Below are 25,564 nucleotides of genomic sequence, written 5' to 3' on the forward strand. Positions count from 1 at the left end.
AATCAGCCAGTACCTGGAGGCCTGAGTTGTGCTCTCATCCAGGGCACTGGCATTGCCATGATCCTCATCCAGGAGGTCAGGTGGGTGGGATGCTGAGCTCTTACTCTGAGCAGCTGCCAGGGCAGAGCTGGAACCAGAACTCCTGGAAGTGGCACGGTGCTCCAGGAAGTAATTGGTAATAATTTCCAGCAGTGTCTTCAGGGGGTCTCCTTTGCCTGGCCAAAAAGAGAAAGTGTGGGAAATGGATTTGTAGGGAATTCTGCAAGCCTGGCAGAAGGCTCACACAGTGTGTGCATCTGTGAGCAAACCTTGAGGTGGGAAATGCTGACTTAGAAATGCCATGGAATGGACAGACATTGCTGAGAGAGGAATGGAACCAGCAACAAGCTTCAAACAAGACTGGATCCTTTGGAGAAACAGAACAGGGAAGATGCACTGGAGTGGGACCCACGAGGGGTAATTTTAGATGGTGGCTTTAAGGCATTTTTCAGCATGGTGTGGCTAAAGCTGATAGGCCAAGAAACACTTATAATGTCTTGTAATTAGACAATAATTAGCTCTGATTGTGATGGTGTGAATGATAACATCTGTATTGTCTCACCCTTCACATGAGACTGAAAATGGAATAAAAGTTTTTAAAACACCTCTCAGTTGCCCCAGCTCTGGGTCAGAAAGGGAATAATCTGACAATAAAGTTCTTGGTGGCCATGGAAATGCTGTGTGAGTCTGGCTGCAGGGCATGGTTTCTACAGTGTACAGCCACTGAACATTTGAACTGTGTCCTAGAGTTACTGAGGGTGCATCCCAGGAGTCACTGAACAATCAAAGGAAAGGGAAGAGGGCAGCTAGAGAATGTCAAGAGCTCAGAGGAGCTGCTTTGTTAATTGAGGGAAGCAGGGCACAAAAAGGCAACCTGTCATGGGGATTTCTGACCCTCCTTTTAGCTAAATACTCCAAAATGTGGAAACTGTGCTAGGATGCACCTTTTCTCCACTGGGAGAGGGTTTTTTGAGGGTGGCATTTATAGACTTTATATGAAGATACCAAAATCACTGTGGTGCCTCAAGTTATGAGTGAACTGCTTATATTGCATTTCCAAGGATAATAAACACCAGAAGTGTCATTTCCACCTGCTGTGCCACATATAAAGCTGCAAATGGACATGGGCATGTAAGGACACTTGCACAGGGTGCCAGGTACTCCCTCACCTTGTTCTGCTTGTACAGGGAGTGCAGGTGCAGGACATTCCTGAGCTCATTCCTGTTGTTGATGCTGAGTGCAGAGCGGGGAAGCTCCTGGTCCATGGTGCTGATGGTTTTCTTCAAACCCTGAGAAGGAAAAGTGTCAGAGCCCAAAGCTTTTGCTCTGGGTTTTGTTGGGTTTGTGGATGGCAGCAGTTTGTAACCAGGAAACCCTCAGAACCTGTGCTGTAATGGTACAAAATTGAATTACAGCAGCCCATGGATGTGAAAATGATTAAGGTGGATATGGGAGATGGAAATTGCTGAACAGAAAAAACCAAAAACCTCTATGCAGGTGACTTCAGCTGCTAAACAGCCTCCTAAGAATGATGGTCTGTATGAAAGGCCCTGAGCTGAAGTTCTTGGAAATCAGTCACATCTCCATGGAATCAGCTGGTTTGGGGTCTTCAACTTCCAGTCTGTGGAAGCACCCATGGGCACCTCAGAGACAAAACCCATGAGCATCTCACTCTCTGGGGGGAGACACTGATTTATTGTGAGCTGGATCCCAAAATAATTTAAGTGGGACAACACCAGGCTACTATTTTGAGAGAGAAAGCCCTGATTCCTTCTGTGGAGGGTTACTGTCACAACAAAGGATTTGTTTTTCTGCTGACAGAGTGTCGGGCTCAGATTTATGAAATTGAGGGCAAGTTGTGGTAAATAAAGGATCATCATCCCTGTAGGCTCTGATGTGTGTGATAGATCTGGGGGGAGCAGAAGCACAAAGGATCATCAATGCCCCTTGTTTTGAAAATGTGAATTTACAGACAGGATGCAACACATGAGACTGAGGTTTGTGTAACACTTAATGAGGCAGAGGCTGCTTAATTTCTGATATAATTCATTCCTGACACAGGGGGTCCAACATCAGCAGGATTGAACATTAAAAAAAGGATTGAACATTAAAAAAAGTACTAGGTGCTGCTACATGGAAATGTGAAGGTGGTTTCCAGTCTGCTCAACCCCACACTCCTCACATGCCTGTGTAGTCCAAAATTTGCTTTAGAGTATTACATTTGTGACAGGTACAATGGCTTCTTCCCTCACCTTATCTCAATTCCTTTCCCTACTGTCAAAAAATGGGGTTTCTGCTCAGTTATTACTGAAAACTGGGGGGAAAATGCATGTTACCAGTTTCTCTAAAACTGTGACCTTTTGCCTTAATTTAAAAAATAAATAAATACTATTTTTAAATATTAAAATTATATAAAATATACTTATATTTATAATATACATTATATTAAAAATATATATAAAATAAAAATATATCAATCATTCTAAATAATTATATAAATATAATATATAATGGATAAATATATATATAGAATATATTTATATGTAATGTAATATAATATGAATGTAATGTAATATAAATGCAATGTAATGTACTATAATAAAAATATAATATAGATGTAATGTAATATAAATGTAATGTAATGTAATATAATAAAAATATAATATAATATAAATGTAATTTAATGTCATATAATAAAAATATAATATAAATGTAATGTAATATAAATGTAATGTAATGTAATATAATATAATATAATATATATAATGTAATATAATATCATATCATATATAAAAGAATTCCATTATATATATTATATTTTATATAAAATTACATAAAAATAATAAATTTTTTTTTTTTTTAAATAGCCATTGTATGCCTCTTGCAAACAGAAGGACAACAGCAAAACAGGCAATTAAAGAAGGAAAAAAAGAAAAGAAATTTAATTTTCTTTTAAAAAAAACCAAAAACCTGCAAATAAGAAGAAAATCCAAACTGAAAGTGCGTCTCTTGACTGAATTCCCAGTCTCGCAGGCGTGCGTGGGTAAGGACGGGCTTCCCCCGCGCAGGAGGAAGCAGCTCCACCACCGGCAATAAAAGGGCACTGTGGGAGATGTAGTGCAGCTGCTCACCCCGGAGATTTCCCCGTTCCCACCCGGATCTGAGCCGGGATAAAGCCCCGAGCATCCCTGAACTCCGCTTTCCCCCGAGCATCCCTGAACTCCCTGTTCCCCGCTGCCATCCCAGAGGGGCTCAGCCGGCAGGAAATGCACACCAGTTTTACCTTTCTACTGAGAAACTCTCTCACCAGGGATGCGGCCACTTCTTCCACCAAGGCGTTGTCCATGTTTTAAGGGCAGAGGAGCGGATTTGGGGAGCGGGGATGCTGCGGGGGACGGGGCAGCCCCGCGGTGGGCGCGGCGGGACGGAGCCCGCGGGGAGGCGGCGCTGGGTACCAGGCATGGGAAACACGGACAGCTCCTCCCACGGAGGGAGGGAGGGATGGAGGGATGGAGGCGGGGAAATTTGGGATGGAGGGAAGTTGTGGAGAAAGGGAAAAAAAAAATTAAAGAAAAAAAACCAAAAAATAAATTAAAAAAAAACCCACCCCACCTCCAAAATAAAAACAACCCACCAAAAAACACACACACTAAAAAACCGTCAACAAAAAAAACAGCAAAAAACAACAACAACAAAAAAAAAAAAAAAAAAAAAAAAAAAAAACACAAAAAACCACAAAAACACAAAAACCAAGAAAAAAACCCCAACCCCCCCCCAAAAAAAAAAAACCACAAAAAACCGCAAAAACCGAGGAAAAAAACCCAAAGACCCCAAAACAAAACAAAAAAGACACTCACAACAATTCACAAAAAAAAACAAAAAACAAGGGAGAAAACAAAACAAAACCCAAAAAAAACCTCTCAAAAAAACTCACAGCAAACCCCAAAAACAAACAAAAAAAAAAAAGAAAAACAGAAACAAAAACTACAACTCCCCCCCAAAAACCACCAAAAAAAAAAACCACAAAAAACCCACAAAACCAAGAAAAAAACCCAAAAAACCCCAAAACAAAAAAAAAATCACAAAAATTCACAAAAAGCACCAAAAAAAACAAGGAAAAAAAAAACCAAAACAAAAAAAGCTCACAAAAAACTCACAGAAAACCCCAAAAACAAACAGACAAAAAAGGAAACAAACACCACAACCCCCCCCCAAAAAACACACCAAAAAAACCCCACAAAAAAGTATAAAACCCGCCCAAAAATACAACCAAAAAAACTCAAAAAAACCCAACAACAAAAAAAACAACACAACCACAAAAATACCCACAAAAAATACATAAAACCCCCAAAAAATCCAACAAAAAATCAAAAAAAAAAAAAAACCACAAAAATCCCAACAAAAAATCCCCAACACAAATAACCACCAAAAAAACCACACCCCCCCAAAAAAACCCCACCAAAAAAACCCAAGCAAAAAAGCCCACAAAAAACCACAAAAAAACAAAAAAAAAACAACAAAAAAGGAAAAACCACACCAAAAAATCACACCAAAAAAAACCAAAAAGAAACAAAAAAACACAGAAAAAAGGCAAAAAACCCCCAAAAATGAAACAAACCACACCAATAAAACCACAAAAAAAACATACCTAAGAAACCCCAAAACATAACAAAAAAAACCCCAAGAAACCAACAAAAAACCAAACGAAACTTAAATTTGAACTAAAAGAATTAAATGATAAATTATGTTGTAAATAACAAATATAGTTCTTGGTTTTTGTATTTATATAGCAAGTTTTGCTCTGCAAGTTGTAATTGTGAAAAACAGAATTCACTGCTTAGGGTTTTTAAAAGAATAATAATAATAATGATGGTAATGATAATGATAATGGGAAGAAGAAGAAGGGGTTGAAGAAGAAGAAGGGGAAGAAGAGGAAGAAGAAGAGGAAGAAGAAGAAGAATAGGAAGAAGAAGAGGAAGAAGAGGAAGAAGAAAAAGAAGAGGAAGAAGAAGAAGAAGAGGAAGATGAAGAAGAAGAAGAAGAAGAAGAAGAAGAAGAAGAAGAAGAAGAAGAAGAAGAAGAGGAGGAAGAAGAAGAAGAAGAAGAAGAAGAAGAAGAAGAAGAAGAAGAAGAAGAAGAAGAAGAAGAAGAGGAGGAAGAAGAAGAAGAAGAAGAAGAAGAAGAAGAAGAAGAAGAAGAAGAAGAAGAAGAGGAGGAAGAAGAAGAAGAGGAGGAAGAAGAAGATTTTTTTTTTCCAGTGTTTGGGTGCTCCTGTCCAAGAGCCAAAGAACACACCTGGCTGCTCAGGCAGGGTTATTTTATGCTGTTACATCACTAAGATCCAAGCACATTCAGGTGTTGCATGCATTATTCAAACATTCTTTGGAACTTTCTGATGTTTTGGGAACTCCTTTGTTTGCCTTCTTCACACTCAGGTTCACCTGCATGGCTGGCAGGTCAATATATTTTATTTCTTCTTGTGGCTCCTTCCTGTGTTTCACATCCCCTGATAAGATTTTCGTGTCCTCCTGAATTTTAACATGGAATTCTCTAAGTGACCTCTGGTGCTCTGGTTTGTGTCAGGGTTATCACTGGACTGGTTGGTCAGTGGATCACCTTACACTGGTTTTAGTTACACAAAAACCTTTTGGTTTTTTTACCTTATGTTTTGCTAAGGCCTCTAACACAGTAAATCCATCATTTCCACAGGTGAAACACAGATATAATATTCATTGCACTACTCTTTCTAGGAGCAATACAGGGCACACTTAAGCTGATCGATTAAATTAAACAAATATGCAGCTAAAAAGAATTATAATGGATACTATTTCTAAATACCTATAAGCACTAACAACATGCATAGGCTAATACATAAATGCAAAAGCCAATATTATCTGGTCATTTTTCACATTATTGATAAACAAAATCCCAATATAGTTAGGATTTTTAAATTTTATTTCTATTTATTTTGGTATTTTATTTCTTAATAATACAAATAAAAAATCTAAATTATTTATATTATTTATATAGAATAATGATCATTATTTGTATTATTTATATCGAAAATAATAATTATAAAAAATAATAATTTATAACTACTGCTTTTCATTATAGATCCATAATATAATATTGTCTTTTTTGCAAAAAAAAAGGATTAAAATTATTAAAATATTAAAATGGATTTTGTATGTGTAGTGTCAAAGTAACTTTGTTATAGAGATAGAGTTTTTATTTCTGTTGTTAAGTAAAGTAGGACATAGTAGTGAAATAGCTGATATAAGTATGTGTTATAGATACATATTATAATATTGGCTTTTTGCAAATATTATAATATAATTATAATAATTATTACAAATAATAATTTGTAATTACTGCTTTTCATTATAGAGCCATATTAAAATATTGGCTTTTTTGCAAATATTAAAATGGATTTTGTATGTGTAGTGTCAAAGTAACTTTAGTATAGAGTTTTTATTTCTGTTGTTTATTAAAGTTACACATAGTAGTGAAATAGCTGATTTAAGTATGTGTTATAGATCCATATTATAATATTGGCTTTTTGCAAATATTAAAATTATAATAATATAATTATAATAATTATTACAAATAATAATTTGTAATGACTGTTTTTTGTTATAGATGCATATTATAATATTGGTTTTTTGCAACGATTATATTAAATTTATAATAATATAATTATTATAAATATTAAAAATAATAGTTTGTAATTGCTGCTTTTCATTACAGATCCATACTATAATATTGGCTTTTTGCAAATATTAAAGTGGATTTTGTATGTGTAGTGCCAAAGTAACTTTGTTATAGAGTTTTTATTTCTGTTGTTTAACTTTTAACCATGTCTGTGCCCTTAGTAAAGTGGCACTCTCTGTATAAAGCTGTATTAAAAAAAAAAGAAGAAAAGAAAGACAAGACAAGACAAGACAAGACGGGAAAGGAAAGGGAAAGGGAAAGGGAAAGGGAAAGGGAAAGGGAAAGGGAAAGGGAAAGGGAAAGGGAAAGGGAAAGGGAAAGGGAAAGGGAAAGGGAAAGGGAAAGGGAAAGGGAAAGGGAAAGGGAAAGGGAAAGGGAAAGGGAAAGGGAAAGGGAAAGGGAAAGGGAAAGGGAAAGGGAAAGGGAAAGGGAAAGGGAAAGGGAAAGGGAAAGGGAAAGGGAAAGGGAAAGGGAAAGGGAAAGGGAAAGGGAAAGGGAAAGGGAAAGGGAAAGGGAAAGGGAAAGGGAAAGGGAAAGGGAAAGGGAAAGGGAAAGGGAAAGGGAAAGGGAAAGGGAAAGGAAGGGAAGGGAAGGGAAGGGAAGGGAAGGGAAGGGAAGGGAAGGGAAGGGAAGGGAAGGGAAGGGAAGGGAAGGGAAGGGAAGGAAAGGAAAGGAAAGGAAAGGAAAGGAAAGGAAAGGAAAGGAAAGGAAAGGAAAGGAAAGGAAAGGAAAGGAAAGGAAAGGAAAGGAAAGGAAAGGAAAGGAAAGGAAAGGAAAGGAAAGGAAAGGAAAGGAAAGGAAAGGAAAGGAAAGGAAAGGAAAGGAAAGGAAAGGAAAGGAAAGGAAAGGAAAGGAAAGGAAAGGAAAGGAAAGGAAAGGAAAGGAAAGGAAAGGAAAGGAAAGGAAAGGAAAGGAAAATGCAGCAGCTAAGTAAAGCTGAATTTCTCCACTGGCAGTGTCTGGGGTGGGGGATTCATCAGCTGAGCCTTTCCTTGCAGGCTATACCTGCTTTAGGCAGTGATATAATGTCATCAAGGCTGAGATTGTGGTGCCACTTTTCAGCCAGGGCAGCTGATGTAAGTACCCTGTGGCCCTGGGTGTTGAGATTCCACAGCCTGGCCAACCTCTTCCAAACTTTGGCCCCTCTTGTGTGGGTGATTCTCCCTGTCTGTGTCAAATTCCCCTGCTGTGGCTCCTGGCTGTTCTCTCTCACCCCCTGGACTGAGCCCTCCCATGTGAGAGTTTTACTCTGGGTCTCACTTCCCCCACAGGCAGTAGTTGCACACAGCCTACAAAGCCTTCCCAAGGCTTTTATTCCACTGTTTTTCAGTGAATCATGAACAGACTCCATCCAAATCCCTCTGATGGACACAGGATCAGGCAGAGTTTGAGGTTTTATAGTGGTTGCTGCTCCAACATCATGGCAGGCTCAGGCTCTCACTGCAGGGTACCTGACCTGGCTTGCTGTGTCCCTTCAGAGCTCCCCAAATAATTCCAGGTGTGTTGTTCAGCTCAATTCCTTTTCTTACTTAAGTTTTGGAATACTTAAGGTGTTCCCAGTGTTGTTTCATTTTTTTCAGGGCTGTGGCCCACTTCTTTCAGCCTCCAGCCCTGCAGGCTGCATCCTTGCCCTGGGAAAACCTTCTGAAGGCCAGGTTGTGCAGATTGGCATCAGAACTGAGTCTGCTGCCAAGTTAAGCTGAGTCTAAAGTGTTCAGTTTTCTGCAGAGCTGCTGTGGTGGGCTACAGCCTTGGTGTTAACCACCTGCATCACTTTTTGGAGATGAGATTCCCATTCTCTGAGACTCCCTTTCTCCAAGGCCTTCAGAATGATTTTTGGTTGCATTGGGTATCAGCATCTGCCCGAGGAGTGATGCTCTTGAGGTACAGAGGTGCCTGCCCACCTCATCCCTGTGGTCCTAAGATTTAATTATTCTCCTTCATGTCAGTGACAGCAAGCCCAGTTTGGCAGCACGATAATTCACAGACAATAAACCAGCTTGCAATGGTTTCACTGAGAAGAAAATCACTTTTTTCTTAACCCACTGGCTGCATCCCACCTGCTTCAGTTTCCCAGCTGCTGCAGAGGGATTCCTGAGGCACATTTCCCACATATCCCTAATGTCTGTCTGTGCAAAGGGCTGCTGAGCAGCCACACTCTGGGGACATGGCACTGCTGTCTGTGCAGGTCTGATAACCAACAGGAACTGGAGCTGCCTTGTGGGTCTCTGGTTTTAACCAGCCCTGGAGCTCACAAGTGTCCCTGTCCCTGCTCCAGGGTGGTGGCAGTGATGGCAGGCACCTGGAGCTCACCTCCTGTCACTCACCAGCTGTAGGACAATTTGGCTGATTCAACATCACCAGCTGCTGATCATATGCTGTCTAAAAACATTCTTCTGGTTAGGGGCTAAGGGAGGTGCTTCCAGTAATTTGACAGTTCCAGCAATGCAGCAAATGGGAGGTCTGGAAAGACTCCTTAAAGTTTTCTTTGAGCATTGTGGTATCTGTAAATACCATTATTTTCCAGAGTGGGTAACACTCAATGAGTGTAATAGCTCTGGCTTTTAAGAGGCACCTGTAGTTGGCTGACAACTTTTTGGTAGAGAATTTAGAATACAATAAAGCCTGATACTAATACAAAGTAATTAGAACAAAAGTAATTATGTACAGCTTGTGTAATTGTACACAGCTAGGTGCGTGCTGCAGTTTGTCGACTCCTTTGTTCTCTGCTCTGTGCTTTGGAGAACATAATTGCACTTAAGCTTGGTGTTTTATGCTCTCTTTAAGGTGATTTTATTTGTCTAGTTAATGTTCCTGTGGGTTTTTGTTGAAATGCAGAACATTTCATTGTATGTAACAGCAGAAAGTGAAATGCATTAAAAGAAATTTAAATGTCAAATCCAGCAAGTTTTTGTGAACAAAAGGCACTTTTGTAAATAGTGGGCTTGGAGAGTGGCTGATTTGTACAGGGAAGGAGTTGGCTGGTATTTGTGATGATGAACAAGAAAATTGGTTGATCACCTTGTGTTGGAGCCCTGGCTGCTGAGAATTTCAGATTTCTGTGCTGCCAGGCACTGACCCCCAAGAGAACACTGCATAGACCTGAGGCCCTGGAGAAGGTTCCAGAATGGAATGGCAGAACTGGGATTGTGGGTGTGGAGTTTGGATAGAAGTGTGTGATATCACAAGGTGGGAAACTCAGAGTTTAAGGGTTTAGAATACAGTAATGGATATTGAGCAAGATGGAGGTTTTGGGGCAGAGGCTGCTCCTTCTTCTCCACCCTCTTCTTCATGGGTTTCAGTGGTATTATGTAACCTTGTTGCCAAAGTTTTTGGGAGTTTTTTGGGGTTTCTTTTTTTTGTTCCACACTTGTTTCCTTTTCTATTGCCTGTCTTTTTTTCACCCCTTAGCTTGTTCAGAGGAGTTGGGGGGGAAATGAGTTAAAGGCACGAGAAAGAAGCAGATGAATCAGACCTCTGAGTATACACAGGGCCACAGAATACAGAGTAACTTACCTGGGAGAGTAGCTGGAAATAAAGCTTCATGAGGGCACAGGACAGACTGCACTGACCTGGGGCACAAAGACAAACAGCCCTGGCTGTGCACAGCCAGCCCCTTCCAACTCCTGACCTTTCCATTTGCCTTGTACCAGAGTACCAGAAATGTGACATTTCCCCTGCACAGATCATGGGGATGTGACCCAGTGTGATCTAAACCCCTCAGAGCCAAGGGGGTGAATAATTCCCTCAGCATTTCTCCTCCATTCACAGGCCATGCTCCTTTTGGGTGCTGCCAGGACACATCACCTGCTGACTGCTAAGACCTCCACGTCCTTTCCCACAGACTATTCCCAATCACCACCATTTCCTTCATGCAGAAATCTGTTCTGGCAGGACTCATTTCATCATTTCCCCACAAACTGAAGGGAAGCTGAGCACTTTGTGGGGCCCTGGGTAGAACTTTTGGCCTCTTTTTGAAGCAGCTGAAACATTTCTCTTTCATCAGTGGTTGAGGACATCCTTGGATGCCCACAACTGTTCAAAGATCCTGGACAGCAGCCTTGCCATGACCCCAGCCACAGGTGTGAGAGAAGCAGCACTTCTCTGAGCCCTTAAAATCCTCTACAAACATGAACTGTGGGTTCACTGGCTTTTCTGACACCACCTCCACAAGCCTTGGCAGCGTTTCTAAATTCCTCCATTGCACCCTACAATCTGCCACAGAGCTCCAGTCATTCAGGCTCTTGTGCTGATGTCCTCCTTGACCCATGTGAGGGAGCAGCCAGTGGCCAAGGGCTGGGTGAGCCTGGCTGCTTCTCCTCAGCATCCCTGAGCCAAGGCCAGGGGCAGCAGCAATTCTCCCTGGACAGGGGGGTGGTTCTTTGTCATCTGGCTCTGGCTCCAGACCCAAGGCAGGAGCTCTGCAATGACTTGCAGTCCTGATCAGCAGTAAAATGGGCAGATAAGGGGTTTGATTCTTGGCCATCTTCTGAAATATCTTTGGAAAGGGAATGAAAGTGCCCTTTGAGGCCTCAGGAGAGAAGCTGGAACAGCTTGCCCAGACAGCAATAGATGCCCCATCCCTGGAAACATTCAAGATCAGATTGACAAGATCAACCTGGTCTGGTTGAAGATGTCCCTGATGATGACAAGGAGGTTGGACTAATGAGTTTTAGAGGTCCTTCCAACCCAAACCATTCCATGATTCTATGATGCCTGTGTTCCCTGGAACTGGGACTGACCTTCCTTTGTCAATTGTCACAGAGGTGGGTTCTCCTGTGGAATTTGGAAGTGTTTGTGAGCTTGTGTGTGTTCTTTGTGCGTGTTCTTGGTCATGTGAGGTCTTTGGAAGGAAGGATTGGGAGCTGAGCTTCCATAGTCTTTGTGGGTCCCTTCCAACTCAGGGGATTCTGTGATTCTCAGTGCACTGACAGTAAAGATGCACCTGAGTGGATTTACAGAGGTTTTCTGGAAGGCTTGGTAGCACCTTGACTGATTGCACCAGAATCTGTGGTGAACCAGATTCTTTGCTGCTTTAATAAAAAAAAATAAATTACTGCATGTAGCTATAGTTTCACCCTCAATTTAAATTTCCTTCCTTTGTGTCATCCATCTCCTATAAAGGATTGATCTTTGCATGTCTGCATTTTATAGATACAATTTTCTCTCCTCTGTGATTCATGGTCTTTACTCACAGGAAGAATTTTCTCCTTGTTCTTTATTATTTAATGCAACAGTACCTGAAATGCTCCATTTCAAGCCTCAAATTAACCTTGGATGTGAGACATAGATTGGCAACATTGTACTAGGGAAGAATCTCTATTAAATAATTGACAGAGTCTTTTAAAGTGGTGCTTAAGCTCCTGAAGGCTGTGACACCCTCTTCAATTTATAGAATTTGGGTTTGAGCAGAATGATGCATTTAGCTTGCACTCGGCTCGTTAGTGCTGGTATTGATTAGAAAAAATTCCATTTCAGTTTTGCAGTTGTACATTTTATCTAAAAATGTACAGTAGTCTGTGCTGACTGTGAACAGGGATACAGGAAATTCTGCTGATACAGTGAAAGAAAAGAATTAAAAGAGAGAAGGTGTTTTTGGGGTGGGTGACCTGCTCTTGCCAGCAGCTTGTCAGGTTCACGTTGCAGAGAGTGAGAATCAGTTCTGGGGGTTTATTGGCACCTTTGGCTTGCTCCAATGTTTTTAATTCACTACAAAGTGTGTCAGAGATGTGGGAATCTCCCCGAGGTCTGTGTCACAAGAGCCCAGTAAAGAAATTCACTGGCTGTTTTTGCTACATTTTCTCCTTCAAGCATTTCTGGTGATTCCTTAGCTGTCCTCCTGCTTTAATGCTTTTCAAGAACTTCTTACCATGCAGCTGAGTGTCCACTTAAGGTGCTGCTAAAATTAATTTCCATCCTCTTAATTTATTGTTTAGCTTTGACCTGCCATGTTTTATGCTTTTCTGCTCTCTGCATGTGGGCAAGCTTTCAATTTCTTTAAATTCTGACCTTTACCTTCAGCCTCCTGAACTCCCTGTTGAGCCAAGCAAAAATTAGTTGGAGTTTCTTTCTTCTTTTTCCCCCTTTGGTCCATGTTTTATCTGGCCTTCCAACCCAGTATTTTGTGTAGTCTTTAGCATGTTTGTAGGTGTGACAGTTCCTGCTTCAGGAGCTGTTCTCATCATTTTCTTGTCTAACAGGCTTGTTTCTACATTGTTACATTTCTTCACATTTTTTTATCTTGTGCTTTTTCTCAGTTCTTTTCTACAGCAACCTAATTTTGTTGTGAGCACCACTAGAAAACTGCTTTTCCAGAGATTCCACTTAAACTGTTTTCCAAGCACCTCTTGAGTCTAAATCCAAAGGAGCATCTTCCTGTGGTTTCCTGCATAGTTTCTTTGGGAAGTTTTGGGTTTGCCTCTCATCCTGAAGAGCTGCAGACCCATTTTGGGTCCCATTTTGGGTCCCAGTTAAATCACCTACACCCATTTTGGGTATAGGTGATTTAACAGCTCTCAGTCCAAAATTCGCCCTTTCTGTGCTCAGCATTTCCCAGTCACTGCCACTGACAGTGAGGATCCAGTTCCAGTGCTTTGGAATTAGATGAGGGAATTCCTTGCCTCAAGGGTTCTCCCACACTTTTGCTGTAACATTTTCATGCTGTTACACTGCAAACATATATAATTCTCTAGGAATCCAAGCAGAGCACAATTTGCCTGTTTGAGGCTGCTGCAGCCCCAGCCCTGGGAGCCTGCTCTGGCACCTCCCTCCAGAGAATCTGTCACTCCATTTCCAAGATTTTCCAAGTATCATCTTATTGCCCGTGTTTATCAGACCTACCTTTATTTAAGTGTTGGAAATCAAAGGTAGAAATGACTGGAGGAGTAAAACAATAATGGCAAGAAATTTCATGAAGCTTTTCAAGGATGAGATGTTAAGCTGATGCTTGAAAGCTGTTACATTGCCTTCCTGCTCAGGAATGCTGCTGTGAATCAGTGCTGCAAAAATTAACCTGTCACAATGAGATGTGAAGAATGCACTCTTAAGGAAAAAAAAACTAAAATACCTGCCACTCTCTGAATGCTTCAATATCAAGGTAATTTTCTGCTGCTGTGCTGACTGAAACCAGCAGGATCTGCCTGGGCCACAGGTGGATTCAGTTTCTCCTGTTGTGTATTCTTTAGTCAGTGTTGAATCACAGAATCACACAATGTTGGAGGAGACCTTAAAGCCCATCCAGTGCCACCCCTGCCATGGGGACACCTTCCACTGTCCCAGGGTGCTCCAAGCCCTGTACAACCTGGCCTTGGGCACTGCCAGGGATCCAGGGGCAGCCACAGCTAAGCAGGACTCCCGATGGAGCCTCACTGTCTGGAGTGGCTGGAGTTCCATTGCCCTGCTCTTCAGGTGCTCCCCTGCTGACTGTAATCCCTCTCCAGACCCTAAACATCTTCTGTTGGATGTGAGGAATGGGATGGATTGAGGTTCCCCTCTCCCAGCAACTTTAGTTTAAAGCCATTACTATTATTATTATTATTATTATTATTATTATTATTATTATTATTATTATTATTGCCTGTGTTATTTTAGACCCTATTATTAAAACAAATCAAAAGACCCATTTTGCTAACTGTCATGTTGGTTTGGATTCCTGCAGTGTGCTTTGGTTAATATTTTCTTGAGAACTGTTTTGATCCTGGATTAAAAAGCTGCTTCATTCTGCCAAAAAGAAAAGGCATGGCACCAGGCTTTTTTTTTTCCTACCATTCTTTCCTCCCCATCAGTTTAGGAGGATTAGGAACAAAGGACAGGCCTTCAAAACCCTTCATTTTTACACTGCCTGGTAGCCTTGGCTGCATCTCTGTGCAGTTCTGAGTATTTCAGAATAACAAACAGCAAGCAAGTAATCACAGAAGTGCCAGCCACAGTTTGAAATACAGCACCACCATCCCTTGTATAACTTACAAACAGTGAGCAGTGGCATTGTTTCAATCTGGAGTTTCATCCATCTTTTTGTCTCACTCCTCTGGTGAAGGAGGACTGGTTTAATGGAAATTTCAGCTTTCTATTACAGAAAAGTCATGAAACACAGCTCAAAATTAAATTTCTTAGAAGAAATGAAAGCCAACAATGTGTACTTGCCCACCACTGAGTTTTATAATTGCATCCAAGGCCTTGAGAGGAAGCAGCTGTGCAATTTATAATATTGTTGAAGTATTTCAGGTAGGAATATGATGGATGCCTTGTTCTTCCTGAGCCCTGTTGTTAAGGAACTGCTGGAATCCTGAATCACTGTTAACTATAGCCTGTGTTTAATGACAAGTGTGTCTTTTGGGTACAATGCTGGTATCAGTTTCCTAATATCAGGTTGTCACATCCCTGTGAACATTGCATTTTAAATAGTTAAAAGCTAATTGAGTCAAAATCTCTAGGACTATTTGCTAATACAAGGTGTTAGAGAGCAGGAGGCAGAGATCATTGTCTCACCCTAATGCTTGGAAAACAGTTATGAACAAATCTTGGCCATGATCCTGTTGGAAATATGGAATCAAGGCAGCTGCACAGTGGGGCTGTGCTTGGAGCATTCCCACAGCATCTGCTAGCAGCAGGATTTGCTGCTCTTTCTTTGTGCAACCCTTCCATGGTAGCTGACAGCCTGATTTTCTTGCATTCTCCCTGTTTTTATTCTATCCTGTCTTATGGGTGACTGTCCTGATGTCTGCTGAGGCTCTCAGGGAAATCCAGCCATCCCTCACAGTGCTACTTATCCACTTTTCCACTGTTATTTTTATTCAGCAGTTTCTAATGCTGTGTCCAAGAGTTTTTCATGGTCTGTTCATCCTGCTAAACCTCATCCCAGTGCCTCAACTTCTTACAGACCTCAGCAGAAGCACTCTGAGTTTGGTGGCTCACAGAATTATTTTTTTTAATAACATTCTGTCCCACAAAGATCCACAGAAACTTTGTGGGAAGATTTAACTGCTCCTGAATTATCTCCAGTCCCAGCCAATGTGGATGCGTGGAAAATCAAGAATGCCTTTTGGTATTTAAATAGGAACTGGTGCTGTTGTCAGGAAAATAATTAACTCCAATCCAGCAGGGAACAATAACATCTTTTGGCACATAGACTGAAAAATAAACAAAATGCAGAATAAATTAGAGGGACAGAACACCCGCTCTGGCTGTCAAGTCAGATTTCAAATGTCCTTTTTCTCTTTTAAAGTTTTTTCCCTCAAGATACAAGACATGTTTAATACAAGAATGTGAGTCAGAAGAATACGGGAGATGTTTTGTTTTTCTGTGCATATCACTGTCAGCAGAATAAGATGTTTTCTTGTCCCCATCATGCTTTTCTGGCTTTGATGGGATCTGTCAAGTCCCCACTTTCGACTAGCCTTGCTCTTACATCTCCTCTGTAAATCTTTATTCTTCTTACAGGTTGTTCTGAACGAGATAGAAAGAAGAGATTTTGATCTGCGATTTTTATTTTTTATAATTTTTTTTTTCCTTTCTGAGGGGTTTTTAAGACAGAATTAAGATGGAGCAACCACCTACCTTAGCCACAGGTCATGCATGAATTGAGACTTTCTTATAAATCCCACATTAAAGGCTTCAGACTTTTAGCTGTTGCTTTTCTTCCTCTTCCTTTCTTCTCTCTTGTGTCTTAAGCTACAGAGTAAAATCCTCATCAACAATTTGCTAAAGATTGTCCATGATAAATGCTGCTTTTCTTGGAGCCTGCAAAATAAACAGTAATTTACTGATTTGATATTAACTAATTGACACCAAAATGTGCATGAAAAACACTGTTAAGAATGAACCAAAGGCTTTTACTTCCCAAAGTTCTGCCCTCAAATTTCTGAGTCCATCTCAAGCTTTTCCTCCTCCTGTGGGTTTTGAATTCAGGTATGAATTATTATCATTATGCCAAGTTGTTGCTGTTCAGTTTGATTTATACACAGTAACACCAAGGCATTGGCACACTGAGTGGTTTTCTTCCTGGTGCAATCCTGTTGTCCCTTTTCTAAGGGAAAGAACAAATTTCCTGCATCTTTGGAGCAGTTTTGTCTCAGGTAAATGCTAATGTTCCCCCACCATCCCTGCAGGGTGGCTGTTCAGTGCTCTGCATGCTGCAAGAATTCTTTTCTTCCCCTAAAACAGTCCAACCACTTTCTGACTATTAAGGAATTCACCTGCTGTGGTGAATTCCCTTTTTTTTTTTTTTTCTCTCAGCAATGAGCAAACTGCAGAAGATTTTACATCTGTCCCTAAAATGTTGTAGTTTTCAAAGCCTTGGCCTTCCATCTTTTCCTTTTCTCTCCAAATTTGCAGCCCAGTACACACTTCTGTTGGAATTGAAGGGTTTGCTGTCCTGCTCCTCCTGGTACTTTCTGTCCTCTTCCTGAAGAGGGTTACTTTGCCAATTTTCAGGGGACAGGCTGTGTAAAAACCATGGGGCTATTTTTTCTTTTTTTTTTTTTTCCCTCTAGGCTGGTCTGCATTATCATAGAATCCCAGAATGAGAGAATGGGTTGGGTTGGTTTGGGTTGGATTAGGTTGGGATGACTTGGGTTGGATTGGGTTGGGGTTGGGTTGGGATGAGTTGGGTTGGGTGTGATTGGGTTGGTTGAGTTGGGTAGGTTGGGTTGGGTTAGGTTGGGTTGGATTGGGTTGGGTTGAGTTGGGTTGGGTTGGGTTGGTTGGGTTAGGTTGCATTGGGTTGAGATAGTTTGGGTTGGATTGAAATGGGTTGGGATGAGTTGAGTTGGGTTGGTTGGGTTGGGTCAGATTGGGTTGGGTTGGGTTAGGTTGGGTTGGGTTGGATTGGGTTGGGATGAGTTGGTTTGGTTTGGTTTGGTTTGATTTGGTTTGGTTTGGTTTGGTTTGGTTTGGTTGGCTTGGCTTGGCTTGGCTTGGCTTGGAAGAAACCTTAAAGATCATCCAGTCCCACTCCTGCCACGGGCAGGGACACCTTCCACCATCCCAGGGTGCTCCAAGCCCCATCCACCCTGGCCTTGGGCACTGTCAGGGATCCAGGGGCAGCCACAGCTTCTCTGGGCACCCTGTGCCAGGGCTCAGCACCTTCACAGGGAACAATTTCCCCCTAATATCCCATTTAACCCTGCCCTCTTCCAGCTTGAAGTCATTCTCCCTTTTTCAGTCCCTACATGCCCTGGCATTGACCTGTCTGCCTAAAATATGTTATTTTATTGGGCATTAAAATTTAGAAGGCACAAAGTGGAAGAAAAATTAGAAAGACAGCTGCATGTAGGCTGTATTTATGTAAATGGACTCATTTCTAAAAACCAGGTCATGAATTAATTGAGAATTTTGTATAAATTCCACATGAAATGCTTCAGATTTTTAGTGGTTGCTTTTCCCCCCTCTCCTTTTTTCTGTCTTGTGTCTTAGAGTAAAATCCTCACTAACAATTTGCTAAGGATTGTCCACGGCAAATGTTGCTGTCCTTGGAGCCTGCAAAATAAACCATAATTTATTCATTTGATATTAATTAATTGACACCAAAATGTGCATCAAAACACTGAAGTATGTCTATTTTGTTGTAAAATGGGAGAGCCAGATGAGGAAGCTTTTGTTAAATACTAATGGAAATAAATCAGAGCTTAGGCAAGGAATTTTTTGGCTTTTATAGAGACAAGGTGCACAGCTAAAATTATTTATGAATACACCAAGTAAAATATGAAGGATTTTTAGCTCCTCACTGCAGTATGATATTGAAACACTAGGGAGAGCTCCTGATTCATGGTTTCATTTTTCCAGAGGTTTTTTTTTTTTTTTTTTTTTTTTTTTTGGAGAGCTGAGCCTCCTCATGCTCTCCTAATTGTAAATAAAAGAGAAACTTTCAGCAGAATATTGCCTTTTACTCCATATCACAGCAAATTTGTGGCTAGTTAAAAGCTGAAATGTAATTTAATACAAGAATTAAACAATTTTCTCAGTGGTGAATTAACAAAATGTTGATTTTACAGATCTTCATCTGCTGCTTATCCAACTATTTTTTTTCTTACCAGTAACAGTTGCAGGTGTTGGGAACCCACTTAACAAAATTTTTTTGTTTTATTCCACTCTGAGAACAGCACAAGAGTTTTACTACAATATTAGAATTTTGATCATGCATTTTTGGAATATCTTCCCTGTCGCAGTGGTCCCAACTATTCTAAATTTCCTTTGTGGTATTTGGGAGCATTTGGGTAAATGAACCACAAGCAGTAGCAGCATTTCCGTTCCTTGATTGGATGAGCAGCTCTGGCATGAATCACATTCTTGTGTGTGTACAGATCCTCTCTGGAGCCTCAAACATGCACCCCTGAGAACTCCAAACTAATTTCTTATGAGTGCTTCTGCTAAAAAAAGGAATGCCTGGATGTTTGCTGAGAGCCAAGCTAAAGTCTATCTGTCCCAGGCTCCTGCAGGAATCCCAGCCTTTTGTTACACAGTAATTTGAATAATTTCCAGCCCAGCAGTTTATAAACAAATTTACAAACTTGTTGAGGTTTGGTACCCAGGCTGTGTGATTTCACTTTATTGAGAGCTGCAGTACTACAAAATAACTGACAGTGGTTGATGTTTGGATTGAGAAATAAGGCTGAAGTCAGACATAAATGTGCAGGCCTTGTGTATGTGGTCATGTGCATGTTGATATTTTTAAGAAAAAACATTTTGTGGTTGCTGTCCTGGCCATTTTTTCAGCCCTCACCATTGCTGCCATCAGAAACAAGGCAATTTTACTCTACATTTGCACTCCAGGCCTGGAGAATGGCAAGTTCACACATGGTTTTCTAAAATATGTTTGACTCAGAATTTGATCAACTGACCCAGAACTTATTTCAGGTTTGAAGTTTAACTTTTGGACTTAAATCCATGGTTTGGAGTACCAAGAGGATAAAATCTTGGGGTTTAGACTAGATCTGCCCAGGTCTGGTCTAGTGGAAAGTGTCCCTGCTCTTGGCAGTGGAATTTGAACTAGGTAATTTTTATTGTCCATTTCAACCCAACTCATTCTGTGATTCTATGTTTCTGTGGTACTGGATATTTCAGAAGAAGGAGCAAGAAAAATCTGCAGTGCACAGGCCTCCTAAACCTTGCTTATCTTCTCAAATTTTAATGGCACCCAACACACTCATTTCCATTGGATGCTCTCTTCTTAACAGTTCTGGTGGTGAGGACCTCCATCCATGTCTTAAAAACAAAGATTCAGAGAATTTGAGTAAGGAATGAGTTTAATGATCCCCATGAAGGGCACACATTATTTGAGCTGGAGTAGAATTTCCATCTTGTCTCCATCTCTCCTGCACCAGCCTGGGTCAGGCAGGTTTTGCTGCACAGGTGAGACTCCAGCAGAGGTACCTGCTTTGGAGGTTACCATGTCACCAGTCACTTTCCCCACGTTTTGAGTGGGACAAATCCTCATGGAGCTGAAGCTCCCAATGACAGAGGCTTCCCAGGAGCAGGCTCTGAGTGCAAGAGCTGGAGAACAACACTGCTCACGTGCTTCCAAAGAGGTGCCTGTGGCCTCTGTCTTCTCCCATTGTTTGTGGGTGTTCTCAAAGTTTAATCCTTTATTTATTGAGGCACGTTTCCCTCCTAATGTTTATGCATGAGCAAATCTCTATTTACTCCAGCATGACTGTGAGGTCACAGTTGTTGCTAACATGAGTGTCACTTCTTTTGATTGCTCTGTTTCCTGGGGTGTTTATTCCCCTCTAACAATGCTCTTCCTTTTTTTGAACAACTGCTCTCATTAGTGTGGTGTTGTTTAATGATAATGTCTAATTGTTAGAGCCTCTGCTTCCCTCTTCCAGATGTGTGGGGAGGTTTTGTTTGTGGTACAGGATTGTTCAGTGAAAACATTCAGGGGAGTAGATTTGGATTGGGAAATGGAGCAAGGATTGATTGCAACAGGAACGTTCAACTGAAATTAGGTACAGTGAAATTGCAAGGGAAAGTAAAAATTATTTTTAATGGAGATTCTGGAGAAGAAGCAAGGCCAAATGTTTCCCCTACAATTAACCTACAATTAAAATGTTAACTGGCTGATGAGAGCATTCGTGCTCTATGATATCAAACTTGTGTTGTCTCCAATGTCAGTTTTGTTCTTCCCTCCTGTAACAGACTGTCCCTGGACCTTGAATCTCTTTCAAAATTCAGAGGTATTTAAAATTTGGATTTAAAATGTATTGTGCCTGGGGGCTGTTCCTACTTCACATATTCATCTCATTTGAATGAAGACCTAAAGGTCTGCCCAGCCATCAAAGGTATTGGAATTTGCTCTTCTGGAGAAACATTAAAATTTTTCACTGGGGGGAATGGAAAGGTAAAATTCCAATGGAGATTGTGTCCTGCCTTTCCAGAAGCCCTAGCAAACATTTCTCATCCTGTTTCCCTTCCTACTGAAGGCATGCCTTCCATATTAGAAGCCTGTTATAAATTACAAACGTCCAGAAGGAAGCTTTGAAACATTTGTGGCTCGACGATATTCCTGTGCTGTCTTTAGGATCATCACTCAAGCTTTATCAAAAATATCTACACTCTTATGTTCATGTTTTTTTGAGGGAAGCTAATTATAGATACTAAAACTAGCTGAAGTGGAGGAGGTTTTTTCTTTCTTTTTTTTTTTTTTTTTCCTTTCTGTTTTTTTTCTTTTTGGTGGAGGCACCAAGCCAAGTTCCTCATACAAGGCTGCACAGTTTGTTGCCTGTGTAGGCCTGGGGAGCAGATGGAGGGAGGTATAGGGACTCTCTCAAGTAGAGCTGGCTGGGAATCCGTGCATCTGCTTTGTGAAAAATAGGGATGCTTTGGAATATATGTGGCTGCCAGTGTGGAGCTACAGGGCTGGTGCTGCCTTGATGGATGGGGAGAAGGCAACTTCCTGCAGCAGCAGCAGCTTTGCTGTCAAAGACAAGCTCTCAGTGATGTCAGATGCTGGTTTTGCAGCAAGATTTGAGCCCAGGAGTTGTTGACCAAACACCCCACGGGGGGGGGGGGGGGGGGGGGGGTAAAAAGGAGAAGGGTGATTGCATGTGCAAGTTGCTCTAAAATGTTTGTAGTTATTTTTCCTTTTTTTTTTCTTTTTTTCCAGTTAGCTGAAAGAATGGTACTAAAGCCTAAAATTTCACAGAGGCATGTAGGGACAGGACAAGAGGGAATGGCTTTAAGCTGAAGGAGTGCAGGGTTAGATGAGGATATTATGAAGGAGTATTAGGAAGATATAAGGAAGAACTATTAGGAAGAAATTCTTCCCTGTCAGGGTGGTGAAGCCCTGGCATGGGTTGCCCAGAGAAGCTGTGGCTGCCCCATCCCTGGACATGTCCAAGACCTGGTTGGAGCACCTGAGATAGTGGGAGGTGTCCCTGCCCATGGAAGGGGGTGGAACAAGATGATCTTTCAGGTCCCTTCTGACCCAAACCATTCTGTGATTCTCTGAAAATGTCACTGAAGACCTGCTCTACCCACGGCTTTGATAAATTCTGGTTCAATGTCAACTTCAGATGCTGAAGGATTTCCACTGCCCCTGCAGGAGAGATCCTCTTCCTGTGGTTTCAGCTTGACACGGTGAAGGGTCTTGCTTGGATCAACCTTGTCTCTGCTTCACAAGGTTGTAAGAAGTACAGAATTACAGAATTGCAGAATTACAGAATTACAGAATTAGAGAGCTGTGTCTCTGCTTGTTAGAATGACAAAGCCTTTTAGGTTGGAAGGGATCTCTGGAGCTCCCTGGTCCAACCTTGGTTTCCAGCAGGATACACTTCCCAGTCAGATCATGTGGCCTGAGGATTTTATTAGCAGAGTGCTGAAAATCCTCAAGGACAGGGATTCCACAGACATTCCAGGCACCTGTCCCAGTGCTGCCCCAGCCTCACATTGAAAAAAGCTGTTGCTTATTCCTCCCCAGATTCCCCCTGGTGCAGTTTGTGTCCATTGCCTCTTGTCCTTTCAGTCTGGTTTTGTCTTCCCCATAACCTTTGTCTAGACAGCTGAAGGCAGGAATTTGATTCCTTGCAATATCCTTCCTAATTTGGTGCAATTGGGACAGGAAAGGAGGGTGACTGCAGCCAAAGGATCACTCATTTCAAGTTGGCCATGTATTCATGGATATTTCCCTGCTGACCCAACTCACCCAATGGAACAGATTTCATCAGCACATCCCTGTCCCCCAGGTTAATTCTTCTAAGCAGCACACCCCAGAGAGCAGAATTTTCCTGCCTTTTTTATTTTAACTGCTCTAAATTAGATAATTACTTAGAGCCCTGACAGATTTACAAGAGTAATTGCCTGATTTTTATGATGCAACACTACCAAACCCAAAGATTTCTTGATTTAAATCAGATCTTGAAAAAGAAAGTCTCGCTGGAAGTGTTTGAATAATGTCTGAAAAATACAGTTTAGCTGTACTACAGTCCCCTGAAGTCCAGCTGGGCACTGGGGAAGAATCAGTTTAGATTCTGGCCCAGCCAGCTCCGGGGAAGCAGCACAGGGAACTGGAGATGCTTGGAACATAAAACTCCTCAGTGCACAGAGAAGTGTAGGACAAGTGGGAGGACACAAGTAAGGAGATCCACAATAATCATTTAAAGACCTTGATCAGCCCTTTATCAGCAAGCTGAGTTCAATTTCCAACCAACTTCTTGGGATTTTTTCTATTTTTCTCTCCACTTCTAGTCATTCAAAACAACTTCTTGTTCCAGCAGTATCGACCCTGGGTTGAATTTGAACCACTCTGTCCTCTTTCATTTTGACTGGCAGCATTTTTGGGCTCTCTAAACAGTAGAATACTCTAGAATAAGTGCATATATTGGAAAACAAAATAGTAAAATACAAAATTATAGGAAATTTGTCTCTTGCCATTGTTACATTCTGCTCAAGCATTTTTCTGACTCTCTTCACAACTGTAAAATGTCAAAATGGCTGTTGTAAATCAAACAGCAGGGTTTTGGCTTCTCTGTCCCTTCCTGATGTGCAAGTGAGGGGTCCCAGTTATTCCTACATGTGGCATTTTGTTCCCCTTGCAATAAAATCAGCCCCCAGCTAAATTTTTTACTGTCTTTAGCACTGCTTTCAACACATCAAAAGGGATCCTGGAGCCAGGTGGGTTTAACTGAGTTATAATTTTATTGTGTTCAATCACTTCAGAATCCCTTTTCCATGGGCATGCTGGGAGGACTATAATGGGTTTTTCTGCATGCCCACGATATCTGTACCAAAACCAAATCAAGAGGGCTTTTATTCCAAGAGACCCTGAAGGCAAGATCTAAGAACTGTGCAGGTGTGGTGCTGTTTGTGGGTCCCCAGGATGAGGGAAGAGATGAGATCCTTGACTCCATGTTTCTGAAGGCTGATTTATTATTTTATAATATATATTATCTTAAAATGATAAATTAAAACTATATTAAAGAAAGAGAAAGGAGACATCAGAAGGCTAGAAAAGAAGGGAATGATAATAAAATCTTGTGACTGCTCGCAGCCTCGACACAGCTGGACCTGTGATTGGTCATTAATTAAAAACAACCACATGAGACCAATCAAAGATGCACCTGTTGGTAAGCCATCTCCAGACCACTTTCCAAGCAATCAAATAATTATTGTTTCTATTTCTTTTCTGAGGCTTCCCAGCTCCTCAGGAGAAAAACCCTAGCGAAAGGATTTTCATAAAATATTTCTGTTACATGCAGGTGCTGCATTCTCCCTGCCAAGTGAATCCAGTGGGTTGAGGACATCACAAACTCCTCAGGTGACTTTGGGAGCTGGGTGGGTTTCTTCCTGCAACAGGAATCATCTGGCTTGGAACAAGGTGCTGAATTCCTGGGTGGCTGAGCTGGGTTGCCTTGCCAGTGCAGAAGGAAGGTGGGATCTGGTGAGGGATTTGTGCCATCTGATCCAGGGTGGGACCTCAAAAATTTGGGACCAGGCACCTCCAGGAGGTGCCAGTCTCCCCATATCCTGGAAGTGGAAGCCTGGAAGAATAGTTGGGATCCAATGAGACACACTGTGCTAACTGAGCAGCTGGAACTTACTGTCCTGTTTAAGAGGAGTGAAAATCAATGAAACTGAACCTTCTTGGCTCACATTTGAGTTTTCTTACCCATCTTTGGTCAGACCAAATAATTGAACAACTAAACAGGATATTCCACTGAAAGCTAAAGGAATCCCAGAATGGTTTGGATTGGCAGGGCCATGAAGGGCATCTCCTTCCTCCCTCTGCCATGGCTAGGGACACCTTTCACTAGACCACACCTGGATGGATCTAGTCTAAAAAAAAAAAAAAAAAAAAAAAAAATCAAGATTTTATCCTCTTGGCCCTCCAAATCATGGATTTGCCTCTAAAAGTTGAACTCCAAATGGCTTTTTCTGCTTTTTGAGCATAAAGGCCCAGATGCAAATATTTCCACAGCAAGTAAAATAAATTATAGAACCCTGGAATGGTTTGAGTTGCAAGGGACTGGAAAGATCACAATTCTAACCCCCTGCCATGGGCAGGGACACCTTCCAATATCCCAGGTTGCTCCAAGCCCTGTCCAGCCTGGCCTTGGACACTTCCAGGGATCCAGGAGCAGCCACAGCTTCTCTGGAAAACCTAAAGGAAGACCCTAAGCTTGCTGCAGAAGTAAGAATCACAGAATCACAGAATAAGCTGAGTTGGAAGGGATCCATCAGGATCACTGAGCCCAACTCCCATCCCTGCACAGACACCCCTACAATCCTAGCCTGTGCCCCAGAGCATTTTCCAAACACTCCTTGAACTCTGTGAGGCTGTGACCACTTAGATACAAGGTGCTGATATTTCTTTTACTTTTAG

At 41.4% G+C, this 25,564-nt stretch overlaps 1 protein-coding gene across 1 annotated transcript in view; it reads right to left on the bottom strand.

Moving 5' to 3' along the window:
* The window catches only part of MINDY4 (MINDY lysine 48 deubiquitinase 4), a 76,333-nt gene extending 72,821 nt beyond the window's left edge, over nt 1–3,512 (bottom strand). The window contains exons 1-3 of the mRNA XM_059838707.1: nt 3,323–3,512; nt 1,181–1,328; nt 14–206 (exon numbers count right to left, since the gene is read on the bottom strand). Coding sequence (XP_059694690.1) covers nt 14–206; nt 1,181–1,328; nt 3,323–3,385 — 404 coding nt within the window. The 5' untranslated portion in view covers nt 3,386–3,512. The remainder of the gene's footprint in view (nt 1–13; nt 207–1,180; nt 1,329–3,322) is intronic.
* Nucleotides 3,513–25,564: the final 22,052 nt, after the last annotated feature.

This window comes from Haemorhous mexicanus, chromosome 1, assembly GCF_027477595.1.
Source record: "Haemorhous mexicanus isolate bHaeMex1 chromosome 1, bHaeMex1.pri, whole genome shotgun sequence".
Taxonomy (NCBI): Eukaryota; Metazoa; Chordata; class Aves; order Passeriformes; family Fringillidae; genus Haemorhous; species Haemorhous mexicanus.